The sequence below is a fragment of the Glycine soja genome, chromosome 19 (genome assembly GCF_004193775.1).
Source record: "Glycine soja cultivar W05 chromosome 19, ASM419377v2, whole genome shotgun sequence".
In the NCBI taxonomy this organism is placed as follows: Eukaryota; Viridiplantae; Streptophyta; class Magnoliopsida; order Fabales; family Fabaceae; genus Glycine; species Glycine soja.
In genome coordinates, this window is record NC_041020.1 from 1893132 (window position 1) to 1917268 (window position 24137).

A 24137-nucleotide genomic window follows, 5' to 3' on the forward strand; every position below is an offset into this window, starting at 1 on the left:
AAAATTCATGATAAAATCATATTTAACAAAATCTAAAATCAGTTATTATCTCAATTATTGATTTTCTAATTGCAGTGTATCCTCTAAAGTCTAAAGTGTGTTTCCACGGTGAGCTAAATCCCTCCACTTTCTCATATAAGATGGGCAACATATTTTAAACTTCATAAAAATCCCTTTAGGGGGATAGGGGATAAGCTTTAGAACGGCACAACTGTTCAATTATTACTGTCATCCACAATATTCTGAGTATATTATTAAGTTGAGACTAAAATTAACGATCCTAACTTTTTAAAATTATATAAAACGTACCTATAAGTCTATAACTTCATTCAACTCAACAATATTTTTTGCAAGGTTCATTTGTTTTGTCCTTAATGATTCACCCGTGGCAAGAGAAACAGAACCCTGAAAATCCTTTTAAAACCAACTATAGGTACACCACAAGAATCAGAAAAGAAAAGTCAATTCAAAACTTATTTACAATTTGCTTATACAATATTATGACAAAACACTATAAAATATTTGAAAAAACTTGTAAAAAAAAAGTTTATAAATCAATTCAAAACTTGTTTTTAATTTATTTCAATAGTAACTTCCGAAAATAACTTATAACTTACATAAAAATAACTTGATTACAGTTCTTCTTTGATTATTGAAAGCAACTTATTCATAAATGCTTACATGATAAACAGTTATTAAATAAATACTTGCATGATAAACAGTTATTTTAATAGCTTAATCAAGTTGTCTACTCAAACACAACCCATGTCCAAGATGCATGAAAAGTGGTAGCAAGCGATGCAAACACCCACTTCACATAGCACACACCACCACTTATCTTTGACCATTGGAAAATCTTGTGCTTTTTCAGAAAACAGTATTAAAAAAAAAAAATAACAGCTATGCAATGTACTGGCAGAGTTCCATATTGAAGTTCAACAAAAATGAATGTTATATACAATATATTTGACAATGTATTTATGACTCTACATGCATTTCAGAGCAAACAAAAGGTAATAGACTCCTTAAGAAGTGCAGACATTGCAACTCTTCATACAGCTTCCTCTTACTCCTTCCCCACCAACCATATAAAGTGGATTCTTGTCACATTCACCTACTTTAGCCCACCTAGGGCAATTCTCATTCTCATCAACACACTCTCCATTATCCACTTGCTTGAATGGTTTTTCAAAGTCACTCACGTGAATCCACTTGGTTGCAGACCACTTCTCGCCCTCAATGACTGGACAGCTTCCATGCAAGCTCTTAGTATCTGTACTTGCATCCAGATGGAGACTGAAGAACAACAAGGCATCACCCTTCTGAGGCTTTACTGAAATGACAGAAACAGAAGAAAGGGTTAGAATTTAGATCCTCGGTCATAGAACAGGAGAGGAATGCCAGTGTTTAGATTACATCAGTAGCGAGAAATTGAAATAATAGTAACTCTGAAACATCAAGGTAAAGCTAGGTTTGGTTCAATTAGTGCCAGAAAACCATTGAATTCTTAGTGTGTTATAACTTATAGGATCAATATTAGCAATCACATAGCAAACAATTTGGCAAGAGAAAGATGTCTCAAGTCTCAACAAAACACAACCAATATGATTTTAACCAATTTCGTAAATGCCAAATGAAGCAAATAAGAAAAAAAAACTAAGTTACAATAATTACAATAAATGGGTGAAATATATTCATTTGCCCCACCTATTTCAATTTTGACTGAGAAAGGACCCAATTGAGTTTTTAATATATGTTGAAATTATAGGAATTAGGTAGAGAAAATAAGATATACTACAAACTACTAATCTAATGGTTCTATTTAAACTAATAACTAAGCCAAGTACTAATGTACTATTACTAGTAAAAGCCTGGTGTGTTGCACTTGTTAAATAAATTTCTATCACGAGTTTTTGTCATAAATTTGGGCATGAAGCTTAAGAGCCTATGTTGATAAGTTTCATTAAGAAGCTTATTTAAGAGCCTGAGAATTGAGAGACACTTTTCTACCATTTTTGTCCATTCTACTGCCTATATTTTTCTTCTAAGAATGGAGAGGAACTCAATGTTAGTACTTAGTAGTGAGCCTTCCTCCATATCAATACATAAAGAAGCATTCCAGTAGTCATGGGTGATCTACAGATGGGCTTGTGATCATCTTAGGGTTTCAAATGTTTTCTTAAGTAAACCAACCCAACACACTTTTATTCATTTTAGTTTTGAGAACTAATTTTAAGTTATGCTTTTGAGTTTTGAGCACAATTTTCAAAAACAGAAAAACACAATAGGACCAAACAGACCCCTAACTTTTTTTAAAAATTAATAATAAATTATAAAATTTGACTTAATACCTAATGCATAACATGATAATATTTTCATATTGATATAATTTGTTGGAAACATATATTGTCAAACATCATTTAATCTTAACTTCCTGCTTCTATAAATTTGCCTTATCTATGCACAATGCTGGAATTTTATACAATTTGTCCAAATTTAAGAAGTCATGGCTTGGCTTAGTCAAAATATTTAGCCAAGTTAAATACTAGCATCTGCAGATGTTTTTGCAACATCGTCTTACCAAGAAGGAGAAGGCAAAAGTATGCACACAAGATATTATGCACTAGAGACTTGAATGGATGTTTCTTTGACATAGTTCAAAATAACAATAATCTTATGTCAATATATTAAAGACTGCTAATAGTTTGTAAGAGCATATTAAAATATATATACCTGCATATCCTTTGTGAGCACATTCAGACCAGCTCTCATCTTTTGGCTGCAACAACTTTGCCTGAAAAGGCAAAACAAATTAATTACGATTTCATTTTTCTTTTATTCTTTTTGATTGAGGGGAGGGAGCCAGGGGTTTCTTTAAAAGGAAACATCAGAGAATCAAAGCCATGAGAAAATCTTTACCTCGGCATTGGGAAAAATTGTTTCCCCACCCTTCTCAACATCAGACAAATACATCAATACAGTGGCAATCCGATGGCCACCCATAACTTGATTAGCTTTGTCATGGAAGTAATCAAAATGTGGTTCATACTTCTGACCATTCTCATAGTGCAATATTTGCATCGACTCACCATTCTCTGATGCAATAGAGACACGTTTAAATTGAAGCAAAGAAAAGAAAATACTGAAATGGATCAAAGAATGATATTGTCTACTAACCTACAGGAAGGAATGTCCATGCGGCAATTCGGGCTTCAATACCAGCAACTATTTCATCCTTAAAGATTAAATATAGAAGAAAGAGGAAATCAATAACTAAAAACAAGTGTCACAGCTTTCTTAGAAAGAGAAAAAAAAAATCAGCTCATGACAGTGCGGTTACTTTGTCATATGAAATTCTAATAAAATTTTGCCTAATTTTCCCAACAGTCAGTAGTAGGTGATTCTGATAAAAGTGAGGAGTTATTAATGACCATTAGATTAGGATTCATATGGGCACTCCAGATATAAATGCTACATTTAAAAATATATGAGCCATCTCAACCCTTGACCCAAATCACGGGCTACTTTTTCTTTCAAGCAACTCATGGGCTCTGCACACTTTGCTTTGTAGTCTTTTTTTTATCTCACTATTTGTTCCCTCTGAATCTCAATCTCATGATTTGTGCTCAGTAACTTCAAAAGAAATATTTGAACATGAGAAAGAATTATTTACTCTTTTCTATATTATGCCCTGAAAAAGTATTCCATAAACCATTAGCCTTTTGATAGCAGTGCACTGTAGTACTGACAGTGTCTGTCCTCCATACATGCCCACAATTGGATCCAAGGACAAGCTGCTTCAGCTTAAATTGGCTGAAGGAAGACCCCTTGAGACAAATGTAGTAGCTTCCTAGATTCTAAAAGTTTCGGCAAAGAAAATTAAACAACAAGGTTGATGATCCCTTTTTCCTGAACATTCTTCCGAGTTTCTCTCCAAAAATTACAAAGCAAAGACGTGAAGAACTATCCTGAACTCAAGGATTCTTTGTCAGCTTCAGAATGTGTAGGACAAAACAACATATGAACATCTACTTATTTACCTATTAACTTTTGGTTTGATACATCTTCACTTCATTGCTAATTATAATTCAATTCACATTTTGCATACATTTCCATTCAATTTACTCAAGTCACTAATCTATCTTTACTTATTTTCCCAGGATCAATCAAACTCGCAAAATCATTTAAACTCCAAACTAATCTCTAGTACATTTCTCACCATCAAGCACCATCAAATAAACATGCCTATAAAGGGAAGATCACAAGAACCATGTGTTCAAATAAAAGCACAAGCCAAAAATTAAAAAAAAGAACATCGCCAACCATACTTCTCTATATGCTTGCCATATAATTGATCATAATCAAATGAAGAAATTAAAGTTTTTCACATAAGTGTAAAGTAAATCATCTTTGATTCATCATACCTGTGCCTTGTTGAGAAACATCCCAGAACTCGTTCTGATATCACTCATTATGCTTTTACCGGAATCATTATCTGCCACCATAGACTTCTCCAGCTTGTCCTTGGCCTAATACCACAAACATTCAGACATAGAACATAATATGATATATAAAACCCCACAAAAGATGTCCCTTAAACCCAATGCTAAAGGTTTCAAAATGCAGTCGTGATTATCACGATCCTTAATACAGGAAATTGTGACAAATACAGCCTATGCGACCACAACATAATTGCAGTGGCAAAGACCCCAAAAACCTTGATCACTGTTCTAAAAATAGTCTACGACTGCGATTTTGACTGCAACATTAAGGTTTTTGGGGTGTCTATCTATGACTGCAAGGTAACAGCAATTGTGGCATCACTGACCAGAATTTCCTACAATATCAAGGATCGCCTCTTTCGAGGCGAATGAGGATGCAATTTTAAAATCTTGGACTTGCAGCAAAAAATCCCAGATTTCAGAACCTTCATTTGCTAACATTAATCATAAACATCAAACATGAAGGAAAAAAAAATCTAACCAGAACTATCAAATGATCACATTCTTCCTCGGATAAAAACCCCTTGTACAGAAAAGCCCTGCATAACATAATTCAGAAAATAAAATTGAAAAAAAAACAACAACAACAACAACAAAAAGAAAACAGCGATCCATTTGTCTAACAGAGGAAAAGGTCAAACCTGGGACTCCACGAGAGCTGAGTGACCCGTGTGGGATCAAACTTCACTGAAGAGCCACCTCTGTTCAACCTTAGCACCGATCCATGCCTGAAAAAAAACCAACACAGAAAAATCGAAAACAAAAACAAAAGGTCAAATTTTGCATGCATTCACCGACATAGAGAGAAAAAAGGGGCAAAAGGGTAATGCGGTATTATCGTCATTACGTGGCCTTGGCGTCTTGGTCCAAACCGGGCAATCGAAGTGACGAAACAGAGATCTCGAAACAGAGGAAACAGAGGAAGAGCGAAGAAGCCAAATGGCGAGAAACCATGGTGTGAGAGGTTTTTCGGTGGGAATCTTAGGATAATGAGAGTGTTGAAATTGAAAGAGAAAAAGAGAGTGTGTGTGAGAGAGAAAAATGGAGTTTAAGTATTTTTTTTTTTTTATATATAATTTTGGTTTGTCGCTTTTGGCAACGATGAAGAAGATTCAATGAAACGCCCACTGGTTTTTGAGAAAATGTCTGTTTCTGATGTGCGCTTAAACCCACCTTCTGAAACATTCACTTACTGCATCAACACGGAAAAAGTGAAAAACAGAGCAACAAACAGTGGTGTCTTTGTTTTTTAGATTTCCCATTGTAAAATTGACAGTCTAAAATTTTTTAAAAAATAAAATATTCTAGCTTTTTTATTGATCATATTCTAGTTTTTTTTCTCCTTATTGGAGTATATATTTTAAAATTTGTATACTAAATTGTACAATAAAATAAATGTTTAGTTTTAATAATTTATAATTAAAATCAAATTTAGAATATTTAAAATGTAAACTATATTTAACTAAAATCTATATATCTCGATTTGTTTAGGTACACATCTTATTTTTTTTAGGAAGATATTAGAAAATTACATCAGTATATTTTAATATATTATTTAGAGAATATTGTATTGCAAAAATAATAAACTTTTTATTTTTATTTTTATCCTATATTGAGTTCTAGTCTTGTGGTTAAAAGAGAAATTTTTTATTAAAATCATCAATCAGATTTTAAAATAAAGATTAATCATTGGCAGCAAATATTATGATAAAAAAAATAAAATATTTATTTTAAAGATATTTTAAACTATTAATTTTTAAGATGAAAATCTAAAATATTTAAAGAGTTAAATCATTTTTTCAATGGTTGAAAGCTATTTTTGAAAAATGAAAATATAAAATATTTTTTAAAAAAATAACTTCTTCCTTTTGCTGTTTAAGAATAAAGGAATTTTCATTAAAAAAATGTGTTACTCTTTTTGCTGACTTCTCAATTTTGGATATAAAACAATTCAAGGTGAACACCAAGAAATAATGTTAATGTCCTTTCACTCTGATCAACATTTAATTTCTCAATTATTCTAGATGAATAATCCTACCCACCAAATATCAAAATAAAAGTACCAAAATAAAATACAACTTACCACTAAGCTTAAAACAAGTCTTAGACAGACTCAATCTCCAATCTGTTTTACAAGTAGAGCTTAATAATCCACAAAGTTAGAACCGAGATTTTCTTTCCTGACGACTTGTTTGTAATATTATAAACTTATTATGAAAAAAGTACATTATAACCACATACAATTATAAATTTAAAATAATACAAGTTAAATAAATTTAAAGAATTTAAAAAAATACCAGTTTAAAAAATGTATGTTATAAGCTAAGATCATAAATTATTTCCTTCAATCAATCAAAGATGGTTTATTATCAAACTCCCAAGTATAATCGTGGGACTCTTGTAACTGACTGTGTTCTAACAAAGAAATTATATTCCCATTACATTTCATATCTGCATTCTTCATGTGATAAAAACTAACATCTAATAGACTAGAACCACCTTCCACAATACAGTAAAATTCGCAAAAAGATAACTCAATAGTCACCTATGAAGCCATGCTCCCTGCTTTTTTGAAAGACACGTGAATACAAACATCTGATTTTAACTACAACAACAAATAACTGAAAAGTAAGAATAGTAAATACAATCAGTGAATCACTGTGGTCTTTGGATAAAAAGAAACACTAAAAATAGAATGACACTCCCTATTCAATTTTAAAAAAAAAATTAACAAGATGCAAGGATTGAATATTAGTCCTATGGCCAGTCCCAAATAATAAAGGTTGTTAGCTACTCCACAAGGCAATGAAATATAAAATTGCTCGGGATTGATTTATGATGGTTAATCATAAAAACTTACAATTGGATTGATCATAAAAAATTACAATGATGCATGATTAATATAAAAACTCTCTTCCTTTGTCCGGGCTTGGGACCGGCTATGAGATCATAGGCAGAGTTAAAAACTTTTTTTTTACAATGATATAAATATAAATGATAAATTATGCTGAATTAGCAAAATTATCCATAAATAAAATCATAAATTCTGCTTAACAAAATTATCAATAAAAATTGTTCTGTTTAAAAGAATTATCATAAATTAATAAAAGATAAAATATGTTTGAGATACCTATAAAATTTGAAAAATATTAAGGTTTAATTGCTAAATTTGTTCCCCCTATTTTTCAAAAATACACTATTTACTAGAAGCATGGTCCTTGGAGTAAAAAAATACACTTTTTTACCACTACACTCAAGTGATCATTTGAATATTTAATATAAAATATAATATTAATATAAGTTTTATACAAAAATATTTTAAAATTCAAATTTTATTCTTTTTTAATTTATTATATTTTTTAATTTTATATATTATCTTTTAAAATATAATATATAAGATTAAAATCTATTTTCATATAAATTAGAATATATATATATATATATATATATAATATTTTTTTATATTATATTTATATTTTAAATTAATATTTATGATTTAGTGACAATATTTTTTTATAATTTAATTCTTTATAAAATTTTAATATCTGATTAAATAAAGTTAAATATAAATAAAAAATACTATTGTAATAAATAACAAAAATATCATAATATAAATAAAAAATATTGTCATCAAATCACATATATAAATATTAAAAAGATAATAAAATACTGTAATTTTATGAAATTATAATTATGTAAAAGAAATATTCATTAAATATAAAATTTATATTATATATTTACTTTATAAAATAAGATTTGAATAGTGTGATAAAAACGCGTAAATAGAATTTAATCTTATATATATTATATTTTAAAAGATAATATATAAGATTATAAAAATATAATAAATTAAAAAAAATTGAATTTTCAACTATTTTTGCGTAAAACTTATATTAATACTATATTTTGTATCAAATATTCAAATAAACAATTGGGTGTAGTAGTAAAACAATATGCATCTTACTTCAAGGACCATGGCAAAATATGAGGACAAATTTTACAATTAAGACAAATATTAATTTTCTTCTCATAAATTTTTTTATATTAATTTATTCATTATAAAAATAAAACATATTTTTTGCTAATCTTAATGACAACTCCATTACATAATAATCTAATGTGTGTATGTGTAATTTAATAAAAATGAATTAAACAATTTGAACTATAAAATTTGATTAAAGATGAATCAAACTTTATCTTTCCCTTTTCTTTAAAATGTGCCACAAAATCTCTAAAAGAAAATGAAAAATTATAATTTTTTAAGATTTATAACCAAATTGTTTAATTCATTTACAATTAAATTATATATCTAAATCAGTTAGTCACATCAAATTATAATATAATATAGTTATAAGTAAGGATGAATTAAAATATGTTTTATTGTTAGAGGACTAAATTAATACAATAAAATTTATGAGAAGGAAATTAATATTTTTTAAATTTTACAAGACACTGACATATTTATCATACCCATTAATAAATTATAAATAAATTAAAAATTCTGCTAAGTACCAGAATTTTCATTCATATTGATCTGAAAAGCTCGGAAGTCTGACATGTGAATTTGATCCTGAAATGGTCCCTACAGAACCAAAAAAACCAAAATCACAAAAAAGGATTAGCGCAAGATTTCAATTTCTATTGGAAAATACCTAAAGAAACAATATTTCTTAAAACATACATAACAACACATACTGCAAACAAAGGAAGAATGTCACTGAGAGAAAGCCACCTTAAATTCAACTAAAGAATAAAAAAATTCAAAGAAATAATAAAAATAAAAATTTCATAATTTGAGATAAAGAAATATAACTATACAAGAAGTAAAAATAAAGATTCAAGGAAAAAAGAACAAAGACGTATACGGCAATAAAAATTCAAGGAAAACCAAACTAAGTTTTTTTCTCATCAAATGTAAAGATCCTCATCTTTAATCGCTGCTTCATATAGTTGCAGTTTTTTTCTCATCAAATGATCGATATACCAAAAGAAAAATGCCAGAAGAAACAAAATATTATTTAAGTTTCACATGAAGAAGAAGAAGAAAATAAAATTTCTGAAGAAAGTAACAGAGAAAGAACCTGACATAATCGAATAACCGAAACCCAGTGTTGATGGAAGAGGCACACGATACAATCACTCGCAGCTCCTATTTATTTATAAGAAACACAGTACTCTAACAACAACAATTTCTAATTAATTAAAATAAAATCTTAAATTATGATAAAACGTTATTGGGTCCAGCCCAATCGAATAGACTTACTTAAAATGAAGGAAATGCCTTAAATTTGTTTCTGCAAAAAAAAAAAAAATCAAACATTTTTTTAATAATCTACAATTAAATCACAGTTAAAAAATACTAACACAAACTTCGTGCCTTTCCAGTTTTTTTTTAAAACAAATTAAATTCCAACGAAATATATACTCTACTGCCTTACCAAATAAATTCCAACTAATTACAAACATTATTGGGCTCGGCTTGCATATTAGGTGCAATTATAAAAATTCAAATTTAACATCTAATTAAAATGAGCGTCAACCTCAAACAGAATTCCGGCTGTCATTAAAAAATGCCATAAAATTTTATTTAGTAATAATTGAATACATTAAATAAAATTAGTCTTCATTTGCATTTTAAATTTCAATCATACAAAACAAAATAAAATAATAATTCCATGTCTTTGCTTAATTGTTTTTTCTAAATTTCTCTGTTCAACAAGCTTTCTTTGCTTTCAATAATTGTCTTCCGGCCGTACAACATAATGGGCTTTGTTAGTTTGGCATCTTCTGTCATATCGATGGAGAGCTTTTGGGCTTTTGTAGTTTGGAATGGCAGTAGAAAATTTTCATAGTGATTCAATAACACAAATAAAAATAAGTTAATTTTTAACTGAACGTGTAATTTTAAAATAAGTTAATTAAAGAGTAAAGTATCAAATTAGTCCCTCACTTTTGGAGGCGTCATCAATTTGGTCCATGTTAAGTGCCACCTGAATGCACACGTGAAACTTCCACATTAATTTCTTCTATTTACCACGTAAGGAGGGACTAAATTGACATTATAGGGACTAAAATGACATAATTTAGGTGATCATCTTTTTACCCATTCACTCCTAAAGCCCCTCTCATTCATTATTGGAACACACGCATCTTAAACCAAAATGCCAAACCCTTCACTCTCAAAAACTACTCCAACGGTCTAAACGCAAATAACAACGTGTTTGAATGATATAGTGCCGGTTCAATTACGCTGGTTCAACACGAGAAGACCAAATGCAGTGAAAAACAAAACCCTTACCTCTACCGGAAAGCACCGATTGCGTTAATCAACATTAGAGGGTGACGATGATCGACATGGAACATACAAAAACACTGATTGCGTTAATGAACAGTGAAGGGTGACGAAGAACGACAACCACCACCACTGGGAGAGCGATGATTGACGTGAACCTAGCACAGGAACATTATGACGTGACATTACTTATTTCCCAATTACGCTTGTCACGTGTACATCCAGGTGGCACTTAACGTGTCACATCATACATTTACTAACGGTGTTAGAAGACTACTAACGGCAGAGACTAACGTGGTAAACGGAATGTAAATTTGAAGATCATTTTGATATTTTTTAAATCTCAGGGATCAAATTGACAGCACCTCCAAAAGTGAGAGACTAATTTAATACTTTACTCGTCAGTTAAATAGACTAAACAATCCTCCACCCAGCAACATTACTCACCTTATCCCCATAATAATTTTGTAAAGAGCCTCAACATGATTTAAGGAGTAAAAATTACACATTCATGTAAAATTTGCAAAAAGAACTCAATTGATGATGCTCACATGACAATGAATTAAGGAATAATAAAAAAGAAGAGTAATAAAAAAGATAAAACTTTGAAGAAATTACACTCACATTAACTTAGTCCTAGTTTCTAAAATCATATTTCTTTTACCTCCCATAATAATTCTGGATCGACAAACTCATCCCACAAACTGAATGCTAGATTTCACCCCATTACTTATACGCCATCGTAACGGATTAAACATGCAATGATTTGTTGGTGATTGAAACTTAGAAAGCCCTCCTTCGGAGGATAAACATGTATTAAAACAAATGCGACAATAAGAAACCATAAAAGTACCACCAAGAATAATGTTATAACTCATCTTAAATAATTTTTTATGAGTTCCACAATATCAGATTTAAAATCTCACATTTTTTGTTGTTCTAATCCTAAATCTTAAATCTCACACTTTTTTGCTTCTAATGTTAAAACTTATTTTAAAGACGTAAACCTCTCTCCTGTAAATCCCACAACGAACAGGGCTGATTTTTAAACTGTACATGACGTCCGTATTAAAGAAAATGGTTCATACAAATGTGAACAAATTGGTTCATATTTTAGTGCTCCAATTTTAATGTTATCATTTAGTACCTGAAACAGATAAAACATTCTTGTTAGCCAATGTACAAATTGTGAAACAAACAAGAAATATAAGATTCACAATTTTAGACATTTTTACGACCAAAATTCAATTATTTCTGTGTGGTGGAGATCCTTACTATAGGGCATGTCCAATGGCTTGAATGCATTGTAATTTATGAATGTAAACAAAAAAAATATAGGAGTTAACTGGATAGAGATACTTTTATAGGGATTTTTTGTGTAGTTATTGATTTTTTTTTTCCTCTTTTGATGAGTATCCTTAATTTAAGTGAAATAGTTTATAGAATATATGTTTCCAAGTGAAAGAATATATATATATATATATATATATATATATATATATATATTTTTTTTTTTTTTTAAAAAAAATTGATTTTTTTTATAAAAAACTTACGTGTTACTTTAGAAATAATTTTTTTTCATTTACTGAAATTTTTTTAGCTTCTTCAATTTTTTTTTATAATTATTTATCATCCTTAAGTCTCTTTTAAAAAACTAATAAATATAACTAATTTTAAATTAATGTATTTAGAGTGAAATAAACCATGAACAAATAAATTAAAAGAAACAATAAAAAAAACAAGATGAACTAAAACAAATAATAAAATTAACATATATAATATATTAATTTCAACGCATAAAAATGCCATAATACAAACCAATACTTTTAGGTAATTGTTTCAGGCACCCAACAATTTTGGTGGGAAACCAGCAGTTTTTTAAAATGTTAAAAATATCTTTATGAGCATTTTTTTGTTACAAATAAGGAAGTTTGGTTTTATATTCATGGAAGAGGTACGAAAAAAAATTTAGAAACATATGAATTGTCAATCCGTATTACTCATAAATATACGAATTGTCAATCCGTATAACTCATACGAATCATCAATCCGTATGGTCAGATTGATACTCTGTATGATTCATATGGTTGTATGGTAATCCATATGACCCATACCAATTGACAATTCGAATATTTCTAAATTTTTAAAAAATTTTAAATCCACATGACCATACAGTGATTAATAATTAAATTTTAAATCTTATATTTTAGTTTCAATATTTTTTATAACTACCAAAATCAATATATTTTTAAATTTAATTTCAATCATTATTTTAAACTAATACTTTTATCATATTTTAAAATTTTGAAGTTTGGTTTCAATAATTTTTATAAATATCAAATTAAATATATTTTTAAATTTAATTTCAATCATTATCTTAAACTAATAATCTTATCATATTTTAAATTTTGGTATCCATATTTTTTATAACTTTCAAATTTGATATATTTTAAAATTTGATTTCAATCATTATCTTAAACTAACCATCTTATCATATTTTAAATTTTTAAATTTTTGGTTTTAATATTTTTTATAACTACCAAATTTAATATATTTTTAAATTTGATTTCAATCGTTATCTTAAACTAAAAATTTTATCATATTTTAAATTTTAAATTTTGGTTTCAATATTTTTTATAACTATCAAATTAAATATATTTTTAAATTTGATTTCAATTATTATCTTAAACTAACAATTTTATCATATTTTAAATTTTAAATTTTAAAATTTGATTTCATAATGTTTTACAACTAACAGATCTATTGTACAATTAAAAATTATGTTTCAATATTTTTATAAAAATTTTAATTATTTAAAATTTTCGTTCAAATATTTTTTTAACTAAAAAATTTAAATTATTTTTAATTATGATTTAAATATTTTTCATAAGTAACAAATTCAACATCTTTTAAATATTTGTTTCATTTTTTTTAAAGTTAAACAAATATAATATAACAATATTGAAAATTAATTGTTTCACGAATCTAATCTTAATTTTAGCAATTTAATCTAATCTTAGTATTAACTAATATTTTTTTTTATAAATAAAATCAATACTTAACATATAAATCAGAAAAAATTATAAACTTTCACTAACATTACAAAACAATATTACACTAAGAAACAATTTAAATAATAATTGACAAATATATATTTACAATGTAAACAAAAATTAAAAAAAAATAAATTTAGAAGAAAAAAATTGAAAAAAAATTATTCAACAAAAAAACAAAAAAAGAAAACTCATATGGTAGTACAGATTGCTGATCATACGGATTGCCAATTTGTATGAATCATACGGATTGATGATCAATATGAAGTTTTTCAGAAAAATATCATTTTTGTTTGTGACATTGCTTCAAACAACAACATCAAACCAATATTAACAACATCTAAAACAACAACATCCAGTATCCACGAAGAAAAAAGAAGAGCAACAACGGAGTGAAACAACACAAGGAAGAGGAAGAAGTAAAACTAAGCAACATGAGAAGTGGAGGAAGAAGACAGAAAAAAGAAAAACCACAACCGAGAAGTGGAGGAACAAGAAGAGCCGCAATCACGACATGCGTGAAAGAGAACGAAGAAGAAATATTGCAACGAAATTGTATGAACACACTATAGTCCTATTTATATTAATAGGATAAAAGATATTTTAGTCTTTTCATCTAGGATGTTGGGTGTCCCACCACACCAAATTGCTGAGTGACCAAAGTAACACCCATGCTTTTACTCTAGTAAGAGGTATGAGATTAAGGAAAAGGCCCAAACCGATAACGACCCGGCCCATTCATCCTTTCCCTTTCAATTTTAGGGTTTCTTCCAACTGTGCCTGTTTATAAATAAGCGCAGCAGCAAGTTTTTCTTTCACTGTGTCTCTCTTGTGCGCCTCTTCCATCTGCAACAAAGGTTGTTCTATACCCATTGGGTTCGATTAGGTTTTCCCTTTTTCCGAAACTTTGCTTTCTTCTTCGTTGTTTTTTTCATCTTCTTTCATTTTTGTATATCGATCATGTGATGAGAAAAAAACTGCAACAATATGATTGGATTCGTTCCCTGATTCCTAGTATTTAAGTCTCTGATGATTAACTCTCCTCTGTTTTTTTTTTTTTAAATTAATTTTCGAGTTCTTTTTCAGTTTTCTAAATTTCCAATTTTTTCTCAGTGTTCGATTAGAGCAAACATCAAAGAGAGATGATGATGTTTACATTGGTCCGTGTTTCTGAATCACCGTGACCGACAACCCTTACCAATTTCTGATCTCAAATTGCAATTTTTTTTTGTTGTATTTGTCAATGTTTTTGGTTAAATTTTTTCGTGGCTTTGTCTCAGTGATTTAATTGCCTTAGTTTAGCATACATCAGTGATTTTTTTGCTTCAGTTTCGTTTTTTGAATCTCAATTTTGGTTTTTAAACTTTGGATTTTGATTTTGAGTTCTGCGGTGAAGAATTGGAATCAAATTCACATGTCAGACTTCAGAGATTTTCGAATCAATGAGAATGACAATTCTGTTACAGAGCAGAATGTGCAACTTAATTTGTTGTTTAATTTATGAATTTGTTTTGTATTGACGGGAGATTTCTGAGAAGGAGTCTCATGCTTTTATGTAGAGCAAACTTATATTATGTGTTTGCATATTTCTCAAGTAACCGTCACAAATCAATACTCACGGCGTCGACGGCGCGGCCCTCGCGGGTTGCATCTCCGCCGGAGTAGTCTCATATTCCATTGCCTTGTGGAGCTGCATCGTCGCCTTTACCATTTGGGACTGGCCATGAGACGAACATTAACTATCCTTTTTTTAATTTATTTTATTCTTAGAAAAGAAATTGTATGACTTGCTCTCCAATTTGATAAATTGTGTTGCTTCTTTTTTGTTAATTTATGAATAGGGAATTTCATGGTATATGATTGATTTTGCAAATGATTGTTTAGCATGATGGCACCAAGTAGCCTTTTGCATGTTCTAGTTTAGTTGCAAGGAAATCACGAACTAATATTTTATAGGAGCTATAATTGGCCACTTAAATTAAAATTCGTGTTTTTGCTTGATTTGTTTAGCTAATTATCATTTTCTTTCCCCAAGATTGGTTTCCGATGTAGTAATGTCTGACTTTTTTAATAATTCAATGAATATCGAAGCAAAACTAAGTAAAAATTATATTTTTTGTTGTTGGTGTCGTTGTGTAAGCTTAGTACTTGGTTTGCTTCAAGGGTTCGTTCTCTAGCATATTGTTCAAAACTTTTTGGTGGATTAATTTTTTGATGCTGCATATTCTGATTTTGTTTGCGCTAATGTTTTTTATTCAAATAAAATTTATTGAAAAAGAAAGGAATCGAATGTTTATAAGCAGAGCAAAGTGATGAAGTCCTAATATCTGAATATGATGTGGATTTCTTAGTTCATATGGTCTTCAAAGTTCTCTGATTGCTTTGCCGGTTTTAGTCATTATCTATTGTGTTTTTTTTCACTGGAACTTAATCAGTAATTACTCAATTCCCAATTTGTTCTTCTTATTTGGATTCTTCTCACATACTGATTTTTATTGGTTTCATTGTGCTGGATATTCATGTAGCAAAAGCACATGTTGATCCTTAACAAAAAATTCTTGTTGGTTTATTGTCTTTTTTTTCTTTGTAGTCCTTAAAATTTATAAAAATTTATAAATTGTGGTTTAAAATTGTTGTATACAAGTCAGTACAATATTTTAAAGCTCAACGGTTTTAAAAATAATTTAAAATGTTGTATAAAATTGATTATGGTAATCTGTCTCAAGTACTAAATGGTAATGTTAAATTTGGTGCACCAAAGTATAAAAAAAACTTCGAAGTATGATTTATATTTTTGTTACTAAGCATTTAATCCTTCATGTTCACAATTTCTGTTGATTTGACCATGATCCACGTTTAAATGACATCTATCGCCATTGGTTTATGTCTGTTTCCAATTAGTTTTATGTATTTTTTTTGTGGTCAATGATGATAAAATATAATCCCAGCTCTATGAGACCTTCACCATTGCAAGGTCTAGGAATAGATTTGTTCATATTTGTCTGAGCCACTTTCTTTAATACGGACCTCATGTACATTTAAAAAATCAGCTCTATTCGTTGTGGGTTTCGAAAAAGGAGGTTTAAGATCTTCAAATAAATTGTCATTAGAACAAAAAATGTGAGGCTTAAGATTTAGCATTAGAACCAAAAAATGTGATAGGTTTTAAATCTGGTATTGTGGAACATATAAAAAGTTATTTAACATTGTTCTTAGTGGTAATGTTGAAATTTAAACTACTTGAATGGTTTCGTATAATTAACTTTTGTTTTAATAACCTTTTGTTTTGGTTCATATTTCTGCTTCGGAGGAGGACTTGAAAAGTGTAATTGAATGTTTAATCCTGTACAATGGTGTACAAGCAGAGTGGTAAAAGCAAGCAAACCTTGATTGTCTTGAAAAGCCCCGAAGTTGCTGCGTTATCGAACTACATACCAGTGTTGAATGAAAACCAACTTTGGAGTTAAGTCTTCAATTTGAGACCTAAAATACAGTTTGTGGTAGTTAAAAGAAATATTATTTTAGAACGTAAGTGTTAGTTTAGCTAGTGCTAAGTTAATTTGAGTGTAATTTGTTTGAAGTTTTATCTTTCTAATTACTCTTTTTTATTATTCCTTAATTCATTGTCATGTGAGCATCGTCAATTGAGTTCTTTTTGTAAATTTTACTTGAATGTATAATTTTTACTCCATAAATCGTGCAGAGGCTCTTTACAAAATTATTATGGGGATAAGGTGAGTAATGTTGCTGGGTGGCTGATTTTTGAGTCTATTAAAAACAACTTGGTTGAAATTTCTCTACTGCCATTCCAAACTACAAAAGCCCAAAATCTCTCCATCGATATGACAGAAGATGCCAAACTAACAAAGCCCATTAAGTTGTACGGTCGGAAGACAATTATTTAAAGCAAAAAAATAATGTTGAACAGAAAAGTTTAGAAAAAGCAATTAAGCAAAGCCATGTAATTATTATTTTATTGTTTTGTATAATTGAAATTTAAAATGCAATTACGACTAATTTTATTTGATGTATTTAATTATTACTAAATAAAATTTTATGGTACTATTTTAATGACAGCCGGAATTTTGTTTGAGGTTGACGCTCATTTTAATTAGATGTTAAATTTGAATTTTTATAATTGCACCTAATTGCAAGCCGAGCCCAATAATGTTTGTAATTAGCTGGAGTATATTTGGTAAGGCCGTAGAGTATATATTTCGTTGGAATTTAATTTGTTTTAAAAAAAAAACTTGAAAGGCACGAATAACGTTTAAGGCATTTCCTTCATTTTAAGTAAGTCTATTCGATTGGGCTGGACCCAATAACGTTTTATCATAATTTAAGATTTTATTTTAATTAATTAGAAATTGTGTTTGTTAGATTGTGTGTCTTATAAATAAAAAGGAGCTGCGAGTGATTGTATCGTGTGCCTCTTCCATCAACACTGGGTTTCGGTTATTCGATTATGTCAGGTTCTTTCTCTGTTACTTTCTTCAGAAATTTTATTTTCTTCTTCTTCTTCATGTGAAACTTAAATAATATTTTGTTTCTTCTGGCATTTTTCTTTTGGTATATCGATCATTTGATGAGAAAAAAACTGCCACTATATGAAGCAGCGATTAGAGATGAGGATTTTTACATTTGATGAGAAAAAAACTTAGTTTGGTTTTCCTTGAATTTTTATTGCCGTATACGTCTTTGTTCTCTTTTCCTTGAATCTTTATTTTTACTTCTTGTATAGTTATATTTCTTTATCTCAAATTATGAAATTTTTATTTTTATTATTTCTTTGAAATTCTTGATTCTTTAGTCGAATTTAAGGTGGCTTTGTCTCAGTGACATTCTTCCTTTGTTGCAGTATGTGTTGCTATGTATGTTTTAAGAAATATTGTTTCTTTAGGTATTTTCCAATAGAAATTGAAATCTTGCGCTAATCCTTTTGTGTTTTGATTTTGGTTTTTTGGGTTCTGCAGGGACCATTTCCGAGCTTTTCAGATGAATATGAAAGAAAATTCTGGTACTTAGCAGAATTTCTAATTTATTTATAATTCTTTTATTTGGAAGAACTTATAATTTATTTATTTATAATTTATTAATGGGTATGGTAGATATGCTTGTGGTCCTGGAAAATTTGAAAAATATTAATTTTTTTTTCATAAATCTTATTGTATTAATTTAGTCCTTTAACAATAAAGCATATTTTGGTTGATTCTTACAAGTAATTATATTATATTATAATCTGACGTGACTAAATGATTTACATGTATAATTTGATTGCAAATGAATTAAATAATTTGATTAAAAATCTCAAAATTATAATTTTTCATCTTCTTTTAGGGATTTTGTGGCACATTTTAAAGAAATTAAGGAAAAGATAAGTTTGATTCATCTTTAATAAAATTTTATACGTGCAAATTGTTTAATTCATTTTTATTAAATTATTGATGCAAATCTGATAGTCCCATTGGATTATTATGTAATGGAGTTGTTATTAAGACTAGCAAAAAATATGTTTTATTTTTATAAGGAATAAATTAATATGAAAATTTTTATGAGAAGAAAATTAATATTTGTCTTAATTGCAAAATTCGTCCCCATATTTTGTCATGGTCCTTGAAGTAAGATGCATACTTTTTTATCACTATACCCAAGTGTTTATTTGAATATTTAATGCAAAATATAGTATTAATATAAGTTTTATACGAAAATAGTTCAAAATTCAAATTTTATTTTTTTAATTTATTATATTTTTATAATGTTATATATTATCTTTTAAAATATAATATATAAAATTATATTCTTTTTTCACATAAAAATAAGTATACATATTCTAATTTATATGAAAATAAAATTTAATTTTATATACTATATTTTAAAAGATAATATATAACATTATAAAAATATAATAAATTAAAAAAATTGAATTTTTAAGTATTTTCGTATAAAATTTATATTAATACTATATTTGATACTAAATATTCAAATGATCACTTGAGTATAATGATAAAAAAAGTGTATTTTTTTTTTTATTTCAAGGACCATGCTTCTAGTAAATAATGTAGTTTTGAAAGATAAAAGGACAGATTTTACAATTAAATCTTAATATTTTTCAAATTTTATAAGTATCTCAAACATATTTTATCCTTTATTAGTTTATGATAATTCTCTTAAACAAAATAATTTTTATTGATGATTCTGTTAAGCTGAATTTATGATTTTATTTATGGATAATTTTGCTAATTCAGCATAATTTATCATTTATATTTATATTATTGTAAAAAAAAAGTTTTTAACTCCGCCTATGATCTTATAGCCGGTCCCAAGCCCGGACAAAGAAAGATGGTTTTTATATTACTCATGCATCATTGTAATTTTTTATGATCAATCAATTGTAAGTTTTTATGATTAACCATCATAAATCAATCCAGAGCAATTTCATATTTCATTGCTTTGTGGAGTGGCGTCGCCACCTTTAGCATTTGGGACTGGCCATGAGACTAACATTCAATCCACGCATCTTGTTAAATTGTTTTTTTTTTTTCCTAAAAAAAATTGAATAGGAAGTGTAAAAAAACCATTTCCTTCCTATATAATTAATGAAAATGAGTTTAGATTTCTAAAATGCTCTGCTTTACATTAATAGGAGAAAGAAAATGAGTATTCTCTTGCATATTTTTACTAACACATCATGTGTTAGTATTTTTAAAATTTATTAAAAATTATAAAATTATTGGTAAATCTCATCAAATAAATTTTATTACATAGGAGGAAGTTTTTTTTATAGGCAATGAATAGAAAAAAGTGTGTCTAAGAATATATTGCTTCTCAAAATTTGTGTTATTTTTATTAGATTCTAACTTTCCTTAGGGACAGCCAGGTATCACCCCATTAATTTTTTTAACTATATATGCAAACTCCAGTGTGTTTTTCTTTATAAAAAAAATGTAATTTTGTAACCTACAAATCCAATTATCAATTATGCATGTTAAAATTTGGTAAATTTCATTAAATAATAAATAAGTGTAAATGAGTTGTGCAAATTGTTATGTTAAATGTAATTGTTCTATTCTATTTTGCATTAGGGGGGAGCTGGATATGCTAGGAAGATCACATTTGAACATTTGAAAAGATTACTTGTGAAAAGAACATTCACATGCTCTACAATACTAACTACTAAGTAAAGCTTGGCTCATATGACCTCTGCATCATTAAGCAGAGGTGAAATATGTGCTAAATAAAATCTATTAGGAAAATAGGAAAAAAAGAAGAAGTGAGGATTGAATGGCATACCCATGACTCCACTGACAACACTGCGCACTGCACAATTGTTCCAAATGTCTTGACCACGGATTTCCTCTACTGAGGGCAGTCTTATGGGCTCAATCTGAGGGTTCTCTAGTTGTGTTGAATTCAAAGAAGCATTTTCAATTCCTTTAGCAGAGTCATCAGCCATTGGCAAAGCTCAATGAAGAAAGAATAGTTATTATAAAGCACAAATACTCAAAATATCTATCAATTCATATACAACAGAGTCAGTTCTCAAGTATTAAAATGAAAATCAAGGAATCCAATTGAGATAACAAGATTCATAACATTATAATGAATCATATGAGAGGTAAGGCAAAGCAGAAGGAGATAGAGAATGTGGTTGGCACAAGTAGCACATGGAAACAGGTAAAAAGCAACTTTCTTCAAAAGCACTAATAACAGATGATAAAGTAAGCTAAACCTGAATGTACTTTCTTAATTGTCATGAACCAACTATTTAAAATCCTTAAGCTATTAGGTGAATGTACTTGAATGGCCTTCTATGTGACCTTTCTAACACATTACCTCATACAAGAGCCCTTTAGGTTTTGAAGCATGGACAAGCATGGGTGCACCTACCTTGTGTTAAAATTTAACTTTTTATTGGAAGAACCAGGGTGGATGGATCAAATTCTAAATCACTTCATAGGGCCTCTGATACTATGTTATGAAGAACTCTTCAAAACCTATTAGGTCAAGTCACATGAATGGTCTTTTAAATTGAATTTCTATTCTAACATTAACCTGCAGATCATCATTGTACTTGGTGGTAACAACGACCTTTTTGGCAACAAACTATCCAATCATACTAACATTAGCACCGGCAGCCAAGGCTTCCATGAATTCCTTGGTACCAGACCTAGCAATTGTACCCAAGTTGTTCACCAAATCTGAAAAAAAAACATCACAAAAATCAATTAGAGACTAACCAAGTAAACAAAAAAATTGGTCCACAAATATCTCAATAGATTACAGCCACATAATTAATTAATTTGTCAGAACAAATCAACTCAAGAAGAAAAACAATATTAACACAAACACACATCATAGTAAAAAAATAGGAGGTTTAAGATCTTAAAATAAATTGTCATTAGAACAAAAAATGTGAGATTTAAGATTTAGCATTAGAACCAAAAAATGTGATAGGTTTTAAATCTAGTATTGTGGAACATATAAAAAGTTATTTAACATGTTAAAATGAGTTTAACATTGTTCTTACTGGTAAATTGTTGTAATAGTGTTTGTGGTTTCCTATTACATATTTGTTTTCGTATTGTCGCATTTGTTTTAATAGATATTTGTCCTTCGGAGGAGGACTTGAAAAGTCATTGAATGTTTAATCCTTTATGATGGTGTACAAGTAGTGGGGTAAAAGCAAACAAACCATGATTATCTTCAAAAGCCAGGAAGCTGCGTTATCGGACTACATACTAGCATCGAATGAACACCAACTTTGGAGTGAAGTCTTCAATTTGAGACCTAACATACAGTTTGTGGGAGTTAAAAGAAATATGATTTTAGAAACTAGGTGTTAGTGTAACTAGGGCTAAGTTAATTTGAGTGTAATTTGTTCAAAGTTTTATCTTTCTAATTACTCTTCTTTTTTATTATTCCTTAATTCATTGTCATGTGAGCATCGTCAATTGAGTTCCTTTTGCAAATTTTACTTGAATGTGCAATTTTTACTCCTTAAATCATGCAGTTTGTGTTAGTATTTTTGAATTGTCATTTAATTGTAGATTATTAAAAAAATGTTTTTTTTTTTCAGAAACAAATTTAAGCCATTTCCTTCATTTTAAGTAAGGGGTGTTGCTAGGTGCACCCAGCTTTATTGCTTGTGCACCCAGCATTTTTTAAAAATGTCAAAACTGTCCTTGCACTTTCTTCGCATTTGTGATGAGTGTGCATGAGGGTGATCCGTAAATCGTACAAATCAAGTTGATCCGTATGTTGATATTAAGTGCATACGGATCAAGTTGATCCGTAAAAGGCTTACGGATCAAGTTGATTCGTAAGGCTTCTACGGATCAAGTTGATTCGTATGTTGATATTAAGCGCATACGGATCAACTTGATCTGTAAAAGACTTATAGATCAAGTTGATCCGTAAGGCTTCTATGGATCAAGTTGATCCATTGATTCGTAAGGCTTTTATGAATCAACTTAAAAGGCTTGTAAATCAAGGGTATTTTAATCTTTTTTCCTTAAGTGATGGGTGCACCAGCAATATTGCTGGGTGCAGCTAGCAACACCCTTAAGTAAGGTATTCGATTGGGCTGGGCCCAATAACGTTTTATCATAATTTAAGATTTTATTTTAATTAATTAGAAATTGTGTTTGTTAGACTGTGTTTCTTATAAATAAATAGGCGCTGCGAGTGATTGTATCGTGTGCCTCTTCCATCAACACTGGGTTTCGGTTATTCGATTATGTCAGGTTCTTTCTCTGTTACTTTCTTCAGAAATTTTATTTTCTTCTTCTTCTTCTTCATGTGAAACTTAAATAATATTTTGTTTCTTCTGGCATTTTTCTTTTGGTATATGGATCATTTGATGAGAAAAAAACTGCAACTATATGAAGCAGCGATTAGAGATGAGGATGTTTACATTGGTCCGTGTCTCTGAATCAAATCGCAGATAATATTTTATAATTTTAATTTCCTGAATTTCTTCATCTTTTAGTTTGGTTTTCCTTGAATTTTTATCGCCGTATACGCCTTTGTTCTCTTTTCCTTGAATCTTTATTTTTACTTCTTGTATAGTTGTATTTCTTTATATCAAATTATGAAATTTTTATTGTTATTATTTCTTGAATTTCTTGATTTCTTAGTTGAATTTAAGGTGGCTTTGTCTCAGTGATATTCTGCCTTTGTTGCAGTATGTGTTGTTATGTATGTTTTAAGAAATATTGTTTCTTTAGGTATTTTTCAATAGAAATTGAAATCTTGCGCTAATCCTTTTGTGTTTTGATTTTGGTTTTTTTG

The 24137-nt window shown here is 28.8% G+C and overlaps 1 protein-coding gene and 6 non-coding genes across 7 annotated transcripts; 5 read left to right on the forward strand and 2 right to left on the reverse strand.

The window, feature by feature from the left end:
• Nucleotides 1-894: 894 nt before the first annotated feature.
• On the reverse strand, nucleotides 895-5690 carry LOC114398043 (probable prolyl 4-hydroxylase 7). The gene is made up of 8 exons (XM_028360155.1): nucleotides 5350-5690; nucleotides 5144-5230; nucleotides 4984-5041; nucleotides 4425-4529; nucleotides 3178-3235; nucleotides 2920-3095; nucleotides 2734-2794; nucleotides 895-1333 (listed from the first exon to the last, which is right to left on the reverse strand). The coding sequence occupies exons 1-8, from the start codon at nucleotides 5454-5456 to the stop codon at nucleotides 1026-1028; spliced, it is 960 nt and encodes a 319-aa protein (XP_028215956.1). The 5' UTR covers nucleotides 5457-5690; the 3' UTR covers nucleotides 895-1025.
• A 3310-nt stretch (nucleotides 5691-9000) lies between these two features.
• On the reverse strand, nucleotides 9001-9093 carry LOC114401070. Its single transcript, XR_003664185.1, has one exon. It is a non-coding gene; the product is annotated as a small nucleolar RNA R64/Z200 family (small nucleolar RNA).
• Nucleotides 9094-14803: 5710 nt separating this feature from the next.
• Nucleotides 14804-14882, forward strand: LOC114401061. The gene has a single exon (XR_003664177.1). It is a non-coding gene; the product is annotated as a small nucleolar RNA Z199 (small nucleolar RNA).
• A 102-nt stretch (nucleotides 14883-14984) lies between these two features.
• Nucleotides 14985-15059, forward strand: LOC114400978. The gene has a single exon (XR_003664096.1). It is a non-coding gene; the product is annotated as a small nucleolar RNA SNORD18 (small nucleolar RNA).
• Nucleotides 15060-15229: 170 nt separating this feature from the next.
• Nucleotides 15230-15321, forward strand: LOC114401066. Its single transcript, XR_003664181.1, has one exon. It is a non-coding gene; the product is annotated as a small nucleolar RNA R64/Z200 family (small nucleolar RNA).
• An 829-nt stretch (nucleotides 15322-16150) lies between these two features.
• LOC114401063 lies at nucleotides 16151-16229 on the forward strand. The gene has a single exon (XR_003664179.1). It is a non-coding gene; the product is annotated as a small nucleolar RNA R160 (small nucleolar RNA).
• Nucleotides 16230-16765: 536 nt separating this feature from the next.
• LOC114401078 lies at nucleotides 16766-16861 on the forward strand. The gene has a single exon (XR_003664192.1). It is a non-coding gene; the product is annotated as a small nucleolar RNA snoR69Y (small nucleolar RNA).
• Nucleotides 16862-24137: the final 7276 nt, after the last annotated feature.

What these genes read in the sequence shown, in the direction of transcription:
- LOC114398043 (XM_028360155.1), bottom strand. Translation starts at nt 5,456, where the DNA reads ATGGTTTCTCGCCATTTGGCTTCTTCGCTCTTCCTCTGTTTCCTCTGT. An exon ending in CAATTTTTCCCAATGCCGAG is followed by an intron (nt 2,795 to 2,919) that starts GTAAAGATTTTC and finishes TTGCCTTTTCAG; the next exon opens with GCAAAGTTGTTGCAGCCAAA. An exon ending in TGCTCACAAAGGATATGCAG is followed by an intron (nt 1,334 to 2,733) that starts GTATATATATTT and finishes CTGTCATTTCAG; the next exon opens with TAAAGCCTCAGAAGGGTGAT.